Source organism: Glandiceps talaboti, chromosome 1 (genome assembly GCF_964340395.1).
Source record: "Glandiceps talaboti chromosome 1, keGlaTala1.1, whole genome shotgun sequence".
Taxonomy (NCBI): domain Eukaryota; kingdom Metazoa; phylum Hemichordata; class Enteropneusta; family Spengelidae; genus Glandiceps; species Glandiceps talaboti.
The window spans coordinates 25,359,842-25,377,684 of record NC_135549.1 but is presented as its reverse complement, the minus strand read 5'-3'; the positions used below and the strand labels follow the sequence as shown (position 1 = coordinate 25,377,684).

Sequence of the window (17,843 nt, the reverse complement as noted above, 5' to 3'; positions counted from 1 at the left end):
AGTAGCTAATTCATGAGTGCTGGTATTGTGATATTTTGTCTTTGTGTTTCCTATATCATGTTTTCCATTTGATGTTGTAAAGTAATAAAGCATGTTATGTTATGATAGTTGACTTGAGAGCCAATATTTACGCTAGTCTAGTTCCTATATGACGCGTCGATTTACCAGGGCTGTTGTTTCTTCTGTGACACTGCGAAACTGTTGCCGCGTTTTGGACGGTGCCGTAAAAGAGGCCGTGGTTTGCGACGATATACACTTAGGCCTAATGAAAAAAAAAAAGTGTGGTTCTGATTACATACAATTCTGAGAATAGGTGGGATAGGTAGATTTTTTATTTTATTTTATTACATATTGTTTTCTGTGTGAGTGTCTAGTTCAGGTTAGCCAAATGGTCTCTGTGTTGTTTATTTGTTCCTATCAGATGTACAGTCATTACAGATTGGAAGAATAGTTTTATATTGTCTTTTTAAGTTGATGTCATTTTCTGCATCCACTATTTCTCGCGAGACTTCTTGCGATTTTATTTTTTTTCTCGGAAAAGTAAAAAAAAAAGTATAGGGTCGGCAGTGGAAAACTAGGTGGGGTCGGGTAACTGGAACCAAACAATTATTTTTTAGGCCTTATTGTACTGTTTGAGAGAATTTTAAACGTTTTTCACTTTTTGAATGAAGTGTGTAAGTTGCAGTAACAGTTAGCTTAATTTGTACTGTGAGTATATCTACATTGTATTTCAGTACCTTTGAACTTGTGACTTCAGCAAGGCTGCCAAACAATGTCTGATAAAATACTAAAAATATTAACTTGAAGTTATAACAATAATCACATATTCAAGTTTAATTATTTCGTTAAACTATGAGTGTACTTTATATTCATTTCTTCTGAACTGTTTTACCCATATTAAGATAACAAAATAATTGCGGTTTACAAGAGTTGAACATCGAATAGCGTGGCATCTTCACCCCACAAGAAAGTGAATCTCGTCAAAACTAAAATATAGTGTTAATTGAGCAGGGTCTAGTCTGCGGCGGTGTGCATGTACCGACGAACGCATGTATGAAGCCGGCCCATGCGGAAGTACTGTTGTGGTGTCTCTGTACAGGTAAGATAAAGCGTTTGTTTTTCGGTATTTTCAGTTCACTACTGTATAAATTAGAGCTGATAGCAGTATTCTAGCATCGAACTTGCCCGACTGGATAATCACGGCATCGCTATGTGCGAATGTGTACATACGAATAATATATTAACCGAGTGGGTGTGAACTGTTCATGGATACCTCGCCACCCGACACCTTGGACTTATTACGTAATACAAGGCCTCAGTATTGGCAGCTGTAGTAGGAATTGAGAAAGATTTAGGACAATTACCATGCACTTACCAAAGCTATGCTTTATATAGGTAACTTGTGGGACAGTGCAGTGGTAACGCCGTAGCTAGCGTAAACATGTTTACTTGAAGCAAACGCTTGCTTGCCTCCCCATAATAAAATGGCATGTGCCATTGTATTTATATTTCAATTCATTGACGTACGATCAACACTGTGTACATTACGATATTACTGTTTTGTCGGATCACAGTGCATGTTACACGTAAGCAACTACAGCTGGTGGTATATCATATAGGTGCTGGAGTGAAACACTGTGATCTGCAAGTCTCGCCAATCTTTCAAAGGTATAGTACTAGTAGTATTCTGATGTGCTTGGGCCTTCCTACTTACCAGATTGTTAGTTTAACATGCCAGGAACAATTAACAGGTGTGGCTAACTAATTCGCACATACTGTATATATGTAGATAATAACTGTGAGTGTAAAACACAGACTTGTCTGCGGTTTAAAGTCCATATATGACCACATGAATGATGTACTTCAGTCTGATAGATATACTATGAAATATTGAATATCATATATGTACAATGTATGATATATGATATTCAATATCATGGATAAAATAGCTCAGCTCAGACCACAATGTAGCTCGCAAATTGTTCTTGTGCAGATAGAAAGTGAAGTATGATGTCATGAGATAAGTTTAAAGGGCAATGTTTCAATACCAGGTCATCACTTTAATTATATCTTAATAAGGATTACATTATCTGATAATTCTTTTGTTGTGGGTCAACTTTTTTTTATAGCTCTACCAAACAAATATATTTTGCACATACATTTTAATCCTAATTCAAAATGGGCCTTTAACCCTTTCATTCCTAGAGACGACATTGGAATAAATAGAAACTTGATTGTAAGAACATTTTCTAAAATTTAAGAATATTACTTCATTGGGAAGTAATATTTCTTGAATTCTTGTCTAAAATAAAGTTGATCTTTTTCCAAAAATTACAGTGAAACAAGAATTTTTGTTCAAAAATTTTGGCGGGAAAGTTTCTAGTCCTGAAAGGGTTAAAGGAAAAATTGTTGGAAAGAGGCACAGATAGACATCACTTTTAATAAATGTCCAGCAAATTTCTTACTAAATGTCACATCTTCTTCTTGTCATTACCAATATGGTCTCGGCTTTGATTCAGTGTCATTTCGACTATGCCTGTTCATCGTGGTACAGTGGTCTCACAAAGAAGTTGAAGGGTAGACTACAAGTTCTGCAAAATAACATCATAAGATACATATACTTAGTGCTGCTCCTAGAACACACATTGGATATAATCAATTTAAACTTGTAGGCACATTTCCTGTAGAATTGAGGGTTGAGCAATTAAAACTCAAATCATATGTTCAACATCATAAATCATTGTGCTCCTGAGTACTTAAATTGCAATATAGAAATGGTCCGTAATCGGCACAGTTATAGAACAAGAGCGAGTGAACTGTCATGTGTAGTTCCAAGAGTCAGTGGTATGGGTAAGAGTTCATTCGCTTACACAGGCATTGGTCTTTGGAATAGTCTCCCACTCTCAGTGAAACAATCTCATACAAAAAATAGTTTTAAAAACCATGTCAAATCTTTTTTATGGAACAAATTAGAGGTTAAAGAACATAATATTTTGTAACTTTTTAGTCCTTCCTTTTTAAATTGAGGGTGTAGTCTGTGTATTTTATAATTTTTTTTGTACTTTGTCATCTGTATTTCATTTAAATTTTTTTATATTTTGTTTGTTTGTTTGTTTGTTTGTTGTTGTTGTATCATTGTTGCCATGGCGTTTTGAATACCCCTATGAGGACCACATTGGAAATAAGTGTTTTTAAAAATACTTTTATGTGTTATCGTCGGTGATTTTTTATCCTTGTATTTTAATATGTACTTGTATAAATTTTTACCCAAATAAAATCATATCATATCATATAAGTATAAGAAAAGAGTACCAATTATTTTGGTGAACATTTTACCAGATATGTGACACTCAAGTAACTTTTTTATGTTCTAGATATTGTGTGATCAGTAAATTTCATTTGCTGGCAAATAGCTTCAAAGAGTTACCAAAAAAAAATACAAACCTGTGCATTCAGTCTGTATACATGTAGTTGACAGTGTTATCTTCAGCATATCATTCACAATGGTCATCCCATTGTAGTCCCTGGTTTAAGTAAACACATCAGTTATGACCCTAAATGACCTCCATAAACATGTTTACCCAAATTTTGATTCAAATATTTGTAGTTTGGTGTACAAAATTATATGCTAGGTCAAAGGGCACATAAGTACAAATATGCATAAAAATGATGCAAGGAGTTCTCACTATTATAGCACACTTGTATGGTCAGGCAGTACTGGCTACTTTGTACATATTCCTCTTCATATCAAGTCCATGTAAAAGATCATGGCCATGGAAAGATTAGGGTTAAATCAGACATCTTTATTGCATTCATAATGTGAAGTTTTCTATTCTGGCCTACCATGCTTTACTTTTGTGAACACCTTCAACAAATTCCTTAATACATTGTTTTTATTTTGAGCACATTACAGGTAACAATTGGCAGTTTTAATACTAAGCTTCTTGATTTTCAATGCATTAATTAATCTCTACATGGTACATGTATATGACAGTTACACTGAGTTGAATTTACTCATTGAATGCACATCCTGTTCTCGTAGAATGTTTGATGAAAAGAGTCGAGTACATACAATTATACCATACACACAAGCCAAGTTGAACCAAAAAATATGGAATTTATACCCTGGTCTGTTTGTCAGGACAACATGTGTCTATGTCACTGGTTCTATTGTGTTCAATATATGAGCCAAAATGTTCAAAATTGCTATTACTTTCCCCAATTTTTCTTTGATATTACTGTCGCTGGTATAGTTAAGTTATTCTCCAATATTTTTCTTCATTCAGCCAGAAAATACTCGTGAGCTAAGGGTTTTGTCACTACAAGACCCCTTAGGTCACTTGTATTTTCCTCAGCTGAACGGAGCAAATTATTGGGAACAATATCTAATTTTATTGTAGCTGTACTAATATGTCAACACTCCAATTGTTTGGTTAACAGTATCAATCATGATCTATTTAATCTTTCTTTTGTATGATACAAATCTGGTAAAACATTTATAGTGACTTCAAACTGTGTAGAGAAGTTGGCAAGGGTTTTTTTGTAAAAAAAAAACAAAAAAAAAAAAACCTTTTTTTTTTTTTTTTAGATTTTGTAAACTGGAAACTTTAAAAAGTGAAGGTCAATCAACATGTGAATGCCATTATTTTTTAATTGTAATTGCTGATTTACCTTTTTAACATAATTATAATTATTTACCATTTCATATACGCACGTAAGAACTTTGTCAAAAATTCTACTATTTCAATATTTGCAAATAATTGTGTTTATGCAAAATATAATGAAGATTTTTTCCAATACTTAATATGAACTTTTTCTAGGCGTAAGTTGTAATTTGAGGATTGTAGTTGATATCATTCATAATTGTAGACCATATTGTCTTTGTAAACTGTACTGCATAAACTCTCCACCCCCCCCCCCCACCCCATCCCTCACCCTCTGTTTTGTATAGTGTCCATATCATAGTAGGCTTCAATATATGATAGTTTATTTTAGGAATATTGTATGTTAACTCTACTCATGTGTATGTCAATCTCCATATGTTTACATCTGATCACTGAAGTATCCTGGTACATGTACCAGCACATTGACTTTATTTGTATAATTAACATTGTTCCACAGTGTACTATGGCCAGTCCACATGTTTATATCATGTGGAGTCATGATGGGTGAATGGTTAGAGTGGCCGGCTTGGAATCTGCAGGTTGCAGGTTCCAGCCCCATCGCTGCCATTTCTGAGTGGCTAAAGTCCTCGGGCATGATTTGAACCATGATTGTGCCTCAGTCAACCCAGCTGTGTAATTGGGGACCTGGTAGGATAGAGGTTACAATGTGAATGCTTCAATCCTATGCGCTTATTGAGGCTGCAATGGATTGTATGTTCTCCAGGGAGTTGAGGAAGTAAAGGGCCATTGTGCTGCTATAGATCTGTGCCAGTGGCATTTTGAGTACAGGATGGGAAAGCGCTATATAAAAACCAACATTTTTAAGAATTGAAAATTTCTACTCTGAGCGTCTACTAATTTCTTGCAAGCACATTCCATGTTTTCAAGCTATTAATCTCATTAATTCGTATAGTATAAATACATGAATTTATCTAGTATATTTGTAGAGTAAAGTACTTAATATGTATGTATAAAAACAAATAAATAATGATTGCACTCTGTCAGGAGCTGATCTTTGTTTTATTTGCATTTACAGATAAATATTCAAAATGAAGGCTCTTATTCTTGTTGGTGGATATGGAACAAGGTTACGACCTTTGACCCTCAATCGACCCAAGCCATTGGTGGAGTTTGGTAACAAACCAATGATACTTCACCAAGTGGAGGCACTAGTTGAGGTAAAGTAACTTAGTTAATATACTTTATTGTTTGTGAGCTGTTAATATTACATTTTAAAATTTAATGTCTGTGACATTCGTCATTTTTTACTACATTTTTCTGTTTTGTACTTCAGGCAGGAGTAAACCACATCATTCTTGCTGTCAGCTATCTTTCAGACATGTTGGAAAACGAACTTAAAGCACAGGAACAAAAGGTTTGTAACTATGGAAATGATTCAGAAGATTTGTGTATATATTCATGTGAATTGTTTTATCTTGTCTTCTTGTGGAGGCAGTAATTTAAGTAAACACTCAGCTCAGTATATGATAATACTCAATATTCTAATTTTGAATTCTATAAATGAATATTGACAAAATATCACTGAAGTGATGGGTGACTGTTGTGATCAAATTAATGAATCCATTATTTCACCTGTCATAATTGTAGATATGTATATACATGTACATTTGTACTGTAGGGGTTTAAGTTTTAAAAAGACTTTCAATGTTGTGTCTGAAGTAACACATGATTCCAGGGTAACAGTAGTGTTGTATTGCATTGTCTAGTGTTTTGTTGTATTGTGTTGTGTTGTATTGTATTGTATTGTATTGTATTGTATTGTATTGTATTGTATTGTATTGTATTGTATTGTATTGTATTGTATTGTATTGTATTGTATTGTATTGTATTGTGTTGTGTTGTATTGTGTTATATTATATTGTATTGTGTTGTGTTGTGCTGTGTTGCACTATGTTGTGTTGCACTGTGTTGTGTTGTATTGTATGGTGTGTTCTGTTACCTTGTTTTGCTTTGGCACTACTGCACTGTACTGTACTGCACTGCACTATACTGCACTGTACTGTACTGTACTGCACTGCACTGCACTGCACTGCACTATACTGCACTGCACTGCACTGCACTGCACTGCACTGTACTGTACTGTACTGTACTGAACTGTACTGTACTGCACTGCACTGCACTGCACTGTACTGCACTGCACTATACTGCACTGCACTGTACTGTACTGTACTGTAATTGTACTGTACTGCACTATACTGCACTGCAGTGTACTATACTGCAGTGTACTGTACTGTACTATACTGCACTGCACTGCACTGTACTGCACTGCACTGTACTGCACTGCACTGCACTCTACTGTACTGTACTGTACTGTACTGTACTGTACTGTACAGTATTCAAAACAAAAAGAATGTTCCATAGAAACACTTTGCAGCGTACAAAATAAAATCATTAAAACCATTGTTGGTCTCTGTACTAAATTATTACTCTTTCCTCTCCTTGTTTTCTTTGTTGCAGTTAAATATAAAAATTACAATGTCACATGAAGAAGAACCCTTAGGAACTGGTGAGTACAATTTCAGTTCTCTGAGTCTTAGAGTGTCACTTTTCTCTATGAATACCCTTTAGTGTTGAATGATATGGTATATGTGTGTCGTGAATTGTATTTAATGGAGTTAAAAGTGTATTGTATAGAACATTCTATATAAAAGAAAAGGACATTTACCATATCATTATCACAAAATATTAGGATCTAACTTTTGATATTCATTGATAGTTTGTAAAAAAAAAAAATTCTAAAATGTCAACTGACCCCATTCTAAATTGTGAATTTGTAATATGGTAGGGGCTTAAATTGTCATGTATAGACCATATGTGCTGGGTTCTTATGTATTCAAGTGTTGCAGTTCTGTTAGTTAATAATGTTTCTATAATTATGCACACAGGCATGTAAGTTAGTGTATCAAAATACAATGTATATTACATTTAACTTTACAAGGCCAACAAGAGTTTTATATTCTACATTATTCCAGTCATAGTAAAAAACGTTAGAAAACCAGAAGGTTGTTTAAAAGGACATATTGTCCACATCTGAACTAATCTGTGTTATTTTTATGTCATATGACAGAAGAATTACCACGTTATTCTATATTTACTGAATCATCACTAGTAGCGGTTTGATGTCTAGCAAAAACAGCAATGTAATGAATGATTCAAAGACATAATTTTGAGGCATGCCCAAAAATTGCTGTTGACATCAGAATAATAGAACAAAATACACATGCATAAATTTGTCATCACTGTAGAGTAATTAATGTTTTATCAAAATCACATGAATGTGATAATAGATACGTAATATGTAATAGTTAGATAAAATGAGTTAGCATGTGTCCCTTTAATTTAGAAATACTCAGCAAATTCATTCACCATGCAGATATAGCGCTATAAGTATGACATTGACAGCGTCAGATAATAATAATAATTGATAGGTACACTGGGACATCTGTTACATGGATTAGTTTTGAATGAAGGGTGGTAAACCGGATGCGTACACACATATTGTAATAATTCTAATATATTTATTTAATCCAATCAGATAGATTTCATTCATGGTTGTAACTCTGATTATGTTCTATTGACAACTTATTTTTTGGGAAAATATTTAGGCCATACAGGTACTGTCAATCTATGACAGTTTTATGCACTGGTACTGTCACAATAGTTTGTACTTGTCTTGGCACAATGTTTTGTAGAGGTACTGTCACAGTGTTTTGCACAGTGTTTTGTAAAGGTACTGTCACAGTGTTTTGAACAGGTACTGTCACAGTGTTATGCTCTGGTACTGTCAGTAGTTTGAACAGTATATTGTAAAGGTACTGTCAGTGTTTTGTACAGGTACTGTCACAGTGTTTTGCACAGTGTTTTGTAAAGGTACTGTCACAGTGTTTTGTACAGGTACTGTCACAGTGTTTTGCACAGTGTTTTGTAAAGGTACTGTCACAGTGTTTTGTACAGGTACTGTCATCGTATTTTGCACACTGTTTTGTAAAGGTACTGTCACTGTGTTTTGTGCAGTTACAGTCAAATGTCAAAGTGGTTTTGTACCGACACTGTTAATAGTGTTTTGTACAAGTATACTGTCACAGTGTTTTGCAAGGTACTGTACCAGTGGTGTGCACCTGTACTATAACCCAGTATTTTGTACGATGTATTATCACAGTGCAATGTACAAACATAAACTTCTGTACCAGCATCCAAAAATTGGTACTCAGATCCTTTTATGGCTGCAATACATTTTTTATTTTTTGAAACACAAAAAACATTATTGTGATAAACAATATTATGATAGTATTTACATGACTTCAGTTAGTCTCGCATACATGTATTCAGTTTTTGTCCATTGATTGTACAAAGTCATATAAAATACCAACAGCTATACCTTACTTATTATGCCACATCACCTATCACATGGTGTATAGCACTACAGTGTGGGTGGACAGTCTGTGTCATTGATTATCTATTGTTGAACTATCGCAAGCTGTTACACATATATGACAGATTCATATCAGCACACTCAGCGTGCATTCAATAATATCATGTAGTTTCGTTTTCACTTTGTAAATTCTAAACATTTTCCTCACAATTTAAAAAAACAAATGTGAAATCAGTAAAAGCAGTCTGAGAGGGTAAATTGCCTAATAATTCATTCCACCTTCACAGTTTCGTCTAAAAATCAACTTTATACCGAAGGCTTGACAGCAAGTAACATCTGTGTTTGTGGGAGGTCAAAGGTCAAATAATACTACAGAACTACATGTATGTACCAGATGTGACTAATTCTGGATTTGTGTGAGGTCAAAGGTCAAATAATTTTACAGAAATGTGTATCAGATGTTACCAATTCTGACACATATATACAAAAAAAAGAACATATTTTCACACCACACATTATTCTTTTTCTATTTATTTATTTTAATTTTTTTTCTCTTTACGTTTTCTATCAGCTGGACCATTGGCCCTTGCAAGAGAACTTCTTAAAGAAGGCAATGAACCATTCTTTGTTTTGAACAGTGATATCAGCTGTGATTTTCCATTTAGAGCAATGCTTGATGCACACAAAAAGAATGGAAAAGAAGGCCTCATAGTGGTAAGTTTTGTAGTCTAGTTACTATACATGTAGTTGTTTTCATATTCTACGGTCTTTCTCTCTTTCCACGTCTAGTCAAATGGACAAATTCTACCAAAATTCTAGCTAAATTGCCTGCTGGGGAAATGGTGAACAGTGCATGTCAGTAGTAATCCTTCTCACATTGACAGGTGGTTGTGAATGTTTATTTTGTTCAGTTTACTACAAACTCAATGTCCAGTTTGACAGTAATATGACGTGAGGATTCGATAACATCATCACATTTATATCAGTGCTTCCAATAGCATAAACTAATGCTGTTAGTGGTAAGAACAGAATGCGTTGCTAGAGAAATCCATTTGACTATACGGGTGGAGATGATTGTAGTGTGTATAGCACTACACTATAAGTATTGTTTTAACAGTAGATTTATTTTATTATAGTTACGCGATAAATATGAAATATCTCCCAGCCATGTGGGCTCATACTGTACATCACCCTCAACATAAAAATTGATACAGTGAGAGTAGAGAGAGGGTAGATTAAGAAAGCAAATAATACATTCTTTGGGAAAGAAAATACAAGAGTTATTACGCTGGTAGTTGAACCTTCGGTTTGCTAAGATAAACACAAACTAAAACTATTGTCACAACATGTTGATACAACAGGTGATAAACTATTGGATGGACATTGGTAGTCTCAGTAGGAAGGCATCTTTTGAAAACTAGTTTATTTTAGAGTTCCTTGAACTTGCAGTGCTGTTTTAGGACTTCCAATGTTTACACTATCTTAATCACAGGGTGATTAGAATCACACAACAGAGGAACCACTATCACCCACTTGTGTAATCTACCACATTGAAGAACAATAGATTTAGTTTGCGTCTCTCTTAGTAAACCAAAGGGTGGATTACCAGTGTAATAACATGTACCTAATTATACAAATTTTAATTTCAATTCATGGTGGAAATGCTATCTCAGTGATTTTCACTATTTACTAATTCATTGTACAAGATTTTTAACTTATCGTTCAGTGAGAGTGAGGTGTAGATTGTAAAATGAAAAAACTACCAATACAATTATTATAATATAAAAGATATTTATAAAGAATATCTCAATCATAAAACAATATATTAATATAAAAGTAAATGTTTATCATTATTTTGTCTAGTGAAAATCACATTCTGAAAATGAAGTCATCTGCAATACAAAATCTGCATATCTGTGTACCATAGATATCAAGTTGTGATGGTAACTTATTATTATACACATACAGGTAACCAAGGTAGAAGAACCTTCCAAATATGGTGTTGTAGTATACGACCACACAGGAAGGATTGAACGTTTTGTAGAAAAACCACAAGAATTTGTATCCAATAAAATCAATGCTGGTTTATATATATTCAACCCTACCATACTAGATAGAATACAGGTAAGGAGAGCTGTACATTGTGTAATTTATAACGAGACTACAATAATTAAATGCTGTGGTTTGTGTCCTCATACCTGTAGGTTTTCAAGTTTGTTTTTCAGTTTTTGTGTTCTTTGCTGTTTTATATTTGCCTTTCGTCAAAATTTTGGAGATTTTGGAAAGCATAGAATTTCACTACTCATAGCTTAATATATCCTTTCAGTGCTCACATATATGTAAGATACTTATTGTCATCTTTGGTAAAGAGATTTTCTCTAAACATAAACACTTTCTTTGAAATTATTTACTTTATTTATAATATATTATGTTTATGTTGTACTTTCAATTTTTGTATATTATGTTATTAACAGTCTTGACTTAAAATTTCAAAGTGTAACTTCTTTACAAATTGGCCTGAGGCCTGGAAACGCAAATAAACCGCCACCAGGTACTTATTGTCATCATCAAGATCTTAATATGGAATCCATAATAACTACAGGGAAATCATTTAATTCCCTTGATAGCCTTCAGAACATGAGAACACAAATTCCAGGCCAGTTAAGTTCTTTGTATGTAATTAAATTTGTCAATATTTTCTATGTCATAATTAGTTATGACAATTTAAGTCAAATAACTCTGACTTAAATTTTGCTTACAGCTGAAACCAACATCTATAGAAAAAGAAATATTCCCTGCTATGGCAAAAGATGGAGAGTTATTTGCATTTGAATTGAAAGGTGGGTACAATTTAAGTGTTTGCCATGAACATTCTTTGTATGAGGGTCTACTATGAATCAAAACAATAGGTTAGTTTTAGCAATCACTTTGGCAGTATGATGAATTTTTTCATCGGTCTTCCTTCCTTTAGTTATGTCATACATAACTAAACATCAAGACACACAAAGTACAATGTGAATTGTTATGTCATATCTCACTAAACGTGCATTGATTATATGGTGCGACTTTAATACCAATAAGTAAAAGTGATTTGGATACCTGTTTGCAGTGAGATAAAATTACTTTATTTCAGTGCAAATGTCGATAGTCTGTTACATGTAAATATTGTATGCATCAAAAGTTATGAAAGCAGAATGAAACATCTCCCTGTACCAGTGTGTTTAATAGCATATGACCCTCATGTCTAGAGCTGTCTCAACAATCTTTCATTGCCCATTAAATTCTTTAATTAGTCCTGTAATATTATAATACTTCTAGGTTATTGGATGGATGTTGGTCAGCCTAAAGATTTCCTGACTGGAATGTGCCTTTATCTTACCCACCTCAGAAACACAGCACCAGACAAACTAGCCAAGGGAGATGGCATTGTAGGAAATGTCCTAGTGGTAATTATAACATTTCATTTCATATTGACACTTCAATCATTTACTATTTTTCAGTCCAGCAGGGTAAATTATTGGTATGTATAATGTAGGGAGAGAGTTTAAAGTAAGTCCAGTATGATATAGACTAATTTGATTTTTTTATTTTCTGTCACAAATTGGTTATTTTTTTGATTACCACATTTTGTCTGCTCATAACTGATGTATGTTTTGTATCCCAAATTAAATGTCTTTTTTTCATATTATGTTCCCTCCTTGCATATAAGCCTATCACCTAGTATAATGCATCTTACTATACATGTATACAAGATAATTTCAATATTTTTGCTCCCTTCTTTGATAGGATCCTAGTGCAAAAATTGGACACAAGTGTCGGATAGGTCCCAATGTGACAGTAGGTCCAGATGTAGTCATAGAAGATGGTGTGTGTATAAAACGTAGTACAGTGTTGAAAGGCACTACATGTAAATCACATTCGTGGATTGAGTCGTCTATCATTGGATGGAAGTGTAGCATTGGACAGTGGGTAAGTACACAGATGTACCATTGCTTCTATAACTCTTAAACAAAGTGTACCATTGGACAGTGGGTAAGTACACAGATGTACCATCTATAACTCTTAAGCAAAGTGTACCATTGGACAGTGGGTAAGTACACAGATCTATAACTCTTAAACGTAGTGTAATATTGGACAGTGGATAAGACTTTTTAAATGAAGGAGTGCCATTGGACAGTTGGTAAATACACTCTTGGAATAGAGATGTACCATTGGATAGTGGCCATAAGTGCACATATATATCACCTTTTATATGTCTTGGAGTGTTGCAACCATTGGACAGTGGTTAAGTATATACACAGATGTATCAGAATCAATACGTTGAAGAAACTAATACTGGTAAATAATGAGATGTATCATTTATAACATTTTAGATTTTAAAATGAAACCGTAACATTGGGAAATTGATAAGTTCATGTATCATCTATCATAGAATTGAGGCCTGAATTTACCATGTAAGTTAGACCCAGTATTTCATTGGAATCTTTTATATAGAAAACCATTTTAATTTGTATTGGGCAGGTCAGAATGGAAAACGTCTCAGTACTTGGTGAAGATGTGATAGTGAAAGATGAAGTGTATGTCAATGGCGGACGTATCTTACCTCACAAATCTATTGGCGATTCAGTAGCAGAACCACAAATCATCATGTAGTAACCATGGTAACTAAAACTTTGTCGGCCATCTTGATTAATATGAAGTGTTCTTTCAGATAAAACAACTTAAATGCTATCTGAGTGAAATTGTTTCCAGTATAATTCAAATATTAATTACTGATATGGATCATTCTGTCAGATCCAGTTAGACACTGAAGGACAATTGATTTGTCTGCTTCCCAATCAAAGAAGAGAACTTGTGTATGAATCATAGTACTTCCATGACGAGCGTATCTAATGTTATTAATTACTAACTAACTAACTAACTAACTAACTACAATGTATGATGACATATTAAATGTAATAGGTAATCTCAAAATAGATCTTCACAGTTACAAATATAAGTAGTGAATGAAATCAGATTCCCTGTGTCTGTGGGAATAAGGTGATGGCATAAAAATACCCCATTAGTATAACAACCTTAGAAGTTAATTTGATAAGGGTTTCTCACAAAGTAGGTCAACAGGAATTCTAGAGCCCAGACAACTGACAATGTCATTTGCCAGCCAGTGTGTCGAGTCAGATAGCCTAGTACATAGTCTCTAGGCTACGATTTCTAATGAACTTGATAACTTGTACCTTTCCAGGTAGATATATAATTATGGTGAAAGTGGATAAAAGGAGTAAATGAACTAGGACTTTATTGAGGAGACAAGTCTATGTGTATTGTACTTACTGTATTGTAAAATACACCCTGTTCTGCTTTTCTTACAGGGACACTGTGTTCTCATAAAGGGTCAATTTTATGCTGACTGAATAAGATATACTCTGAAATCCATTCTCTTTCACTCAAATCATTCTTCAAGAGTGGAATATTTTATTTGATTTATTGTCATGATGCACAATTTGGGTTTAGTTTATTTTATTTTATTTTATTGATAATTTAAATTGATTTCCAAAGGAAAGAAAATATAAATTGTGTGCTGGGTTTCTTTTCAACATCATACTTAATGAATTTCACTTTTCAGGGACAGCTAGAATTTGTATTCTTTATTACAGAAAGTAGAGTGCTTTATTATCAGTGACTTTGCTATGTTTTAAACGGACACAGTCTGACTTGAAGGGTTTGCCTGTGTTTATTACTGAAATATACTTATAAATTCATCTGTGTTGGTAATCCAATTTATTGCATAAGAGTGGCCATATGGATGACAAATGGGGAATTTATTTTTTATTTTTTATTTTTTATTCATTATTCATAAAACAACTTTACTATGTTTTCCTTCTTGAAAATGGAATGTGAAATAATATATATCAAGTCCTTTTTTTGTAACTCAATAAATTGCAAAAAGCAAGAAAGTGTCTGAACGTTTGTCATTGTATATACACTGTACAATAACAAACATTTTACACACATTTTTTTTTTCAATTGTTAGCAATGTATTGAGTTACAAACACAGACTTGGTATATGTTGTTTCACATTCCTTTTTCAAGTAGGACAACATAGTAGAATTGTTTTATGAATAAAAAATAACAAATAAATACCCACTTGTCATCCATAAGACCACTTTAAACTCACATGCTCTGAATAATGGGTCAATCTGTTGACAAAGACTGAAGTGTGCAGCAGAAAATTTCAGGTACAATTTTCAAGTTTGTGTTTGGAACAAAAGTGTAATTTAATAGCAATGAAAATTTTTACTCACAGAATAAAAAAAACAAAAACACCTTGAGAAAATTTGGGATTTGCTTCCACAAAATGTTTTGTGTCGGTAGAAATTTTCATTACTAAGTATAAACCCAGAGTGCAAGCACATTTATTCTCCAACGCTGTAATTTAATACATTTATACTGATCCTTTTTTTCAAATACTAAGATATATCAAGGTATGTTTACAAACTGGTAGAGCTCCCACCAAGAATCTGGACATATAGAATGGTTTTGATAACTTTTTCCACAATCAATGAATTTGAAAAGACACCAAAGTCATGGTTATTTTGTCATTTTGTGTGTTTTCAAATCCCTATATGTTACATCGTCGTAAACCACAGCCTCTCTTTACGGCACCGTCCAAGAGTGGCAGTGTCTTGAATGAAATAACATATCTGGTTTTGCGAGAATGATATTATGTCACAGTTTCAATTGCTCTGCTCCTAGGCACAGTTTAGTTATTATGTATTTTATCAGCATATGCATTACACTTGTACTTTTATAGCTGAAATGAAAACCCAAGTTACAGACTGTGTCACTTTTAGAATCATTGCCATGGTTATGGGCTATTTAGTAAAATCATGGATATATTAGGGGAGAGACTCCCTAAATACATCCATGACCTAACAGAGTCATTACAACATACGAATATGATAATAGGGAGGTGAACACTGGTAAAGCCTGGAGAACATACCAAGCAGATATTTACCAACTTGTTTAGCCTTTAAGTTCCAAGCATTGTTTCCTCTTACATAATATGCAGTGGGGTAGTGAGTTGTTACTTATTAAAGTGAAACCACTGACTGGACCGTTCAGACTACATTTTTGTATCACTTGTTCTATGTCAGAAAATGCAAGTACAAGGTAAATTGTGTCTGAACCAATAAGTTGTTTCCTCAAGGGTTTCCTACCCAGTTTTTTTAGATAATGAAACTATATAGTTTATATTCAGTTTTCTATTCCCAACCTGTAGACTTGAGAATAGCTATCACTACATTATTCCGCTATCCTAACTGATGTTTTGAATTTTCACTCCGTTTCCTGAGCAAAATGTCAGTTAGGATAGCGGAATAGCGTAGTGTTATAGCCATTCTCAAGTCTACAGGTAGGCTAGCTTTTCTAGTACTCTAAGAATGTAAAATGAATCTATGGAAATGTACTTCATTCGAATTCTTACCTTTCCTACTAATTGCCTTTAAATAATAATAGAATTTACAGACTACCAGATAATAATTATGTACATAAAATTGAAGACAAGTTTTCTATACTTCGAGATATGTATACATTTTCCTTTGTACAGGAATCTGAAGGTGCTGCTATGTTGATTTTAAAAAAAAATTATCATTGAGAATTCTGAAAATTGGGGGATGGAATTATTCAGAATTTTTTTTTCCTTCAAATTAGAAGGTAAATATAAAAATTATGTGAATGGTGATTGCAATTTCAAGCTTAAATGTGAAATGGTATTTCTGTCAATTTTGGTAAATTTGTCATCTTCTTTATATCTCATTGCTTTATGTTAGAAAAATTGTGATTTATTTTCTTGTATTCAAAAGTTTTGGGGAAATTTTATTTGTATATGTACTATAAAATGTACAACACTGGCAAGATATTGGAATATAAAGTTTAATTTGATTTAAATTATCTAGTAGTACATTGTGAATTAATTTACCTTTGTGTACAACTCCTGTTAAGACCTGGGTATGTCTTATTATTCTGTGTTTATACCCTTTTATTGCTATGTATGATGACATGATATCTGTTATGTTTCAAACAAGCCAAGACTAGTGTATATGTGCTGGAGTGATGCTATAAGTGTATTTTGTACTTATATCACAGGGGTTTGAAATTGTCCATATTTATTTACAAATAGTTGCTTCTGTTTATTTATTTTCTTTCTTTTCAAAATTTTTTTTTTTTTTTATGTTTACTTTTTTTTGGCTCTTTAAAAATATCTTTTTCCTACAAGGTGCCACGTAATAAAGTTATGATTTGAAAATCTGGTGTTTATTAAAACCAACAAAAGAAGTTGCAATTGAGTCGACAAAAACACCAGATTTTCAAATAATCATTTTATTACATGGCACCTTGTAGGGAAAAGATATTTTTAAAGAGCCAAAAAAAAGTGAACAAAAATTTTTTTTTGTAAAGAACAAAAGTAAACAATAAACAAAAAAACAACTATTTGTAAACAAGTGGCCAATTTAATTTCAAGCCCCTGTGGTTCTACATGTCTAGGGGCATGAGCCAAAGTTCATGTATTGATGATTACACACACGCACACACACATGCATATACGCACACGCGCACGTATGCACACACACATATATAATACACCCATGCATCGGATTTGACCAAGAGATGGAAAAGATGAAAAGTTGACATTCTTCAGGTTTCATTTATTTTAATCATTTTATAAAAAGCTGAATGATGTTACTCATTAAAGCCTAATGAAATACATTAAAACAAGTCTTGCAAAC

General features: G+C 33.3%; 1 protein-coding gene across 4 annotated transcripts; it reads left to right on the top strand.

Moving 5' to 3' along the window:
• Positions 1-970: 970 nt before the first annotated feature.
• LOC144438454 (mannose-1-phosphate guanylyltransferase catalytic subunit beta-like) lies at positions 971-16,935 on the top strand. 4 transcript variants are annotated; one of them, XM_078127500.1, is made up of 11 exons: positions 1,059-1,099; positions 1,575-1,668; positions 5,701-5,842; positions 5,959-6,039; positions 7,143-7,191; positions 9,629-9,771; positions 11,026-11,181; positions 11,819-11,897; positions 12,376-12,503; positions 12,844-13,026; positions 13,579-16,935. In XM_078127500.1, exons 3-11 carry the CDS (start codon positions 5,714-5,716, stop codon positions 13,708-13,710), a joined length of 1,080 nt encoding a protein of 359 aa, XP_077983626.1. In that variant the 5' UTR covers positions 1,059-1,099; positions 1,575-1,668; positions 5,701-5,713; the 3' UTR covers positions 13,711-16,935. The 4 variants fall into 4 exon arrangements, with proteins under 4 accessions (XP_077983634.1, XP_077983626.1, XP_077983618.1 ...); XM_078127492.1 differs by lacking the exon at positions 1,059-1,099 and having other exon boundaries at positions 1,548-1,668; positions 13,579-13,718; positions 14,427-16,935; XM_078127508.1 differs by lacking the exon at positions 1,575-1,668 and having other exon boundaries at positions 971-1,099.
• The last annotated feature ends 908 nt before the right edge of the window (positions 16,936-17,843 follow it).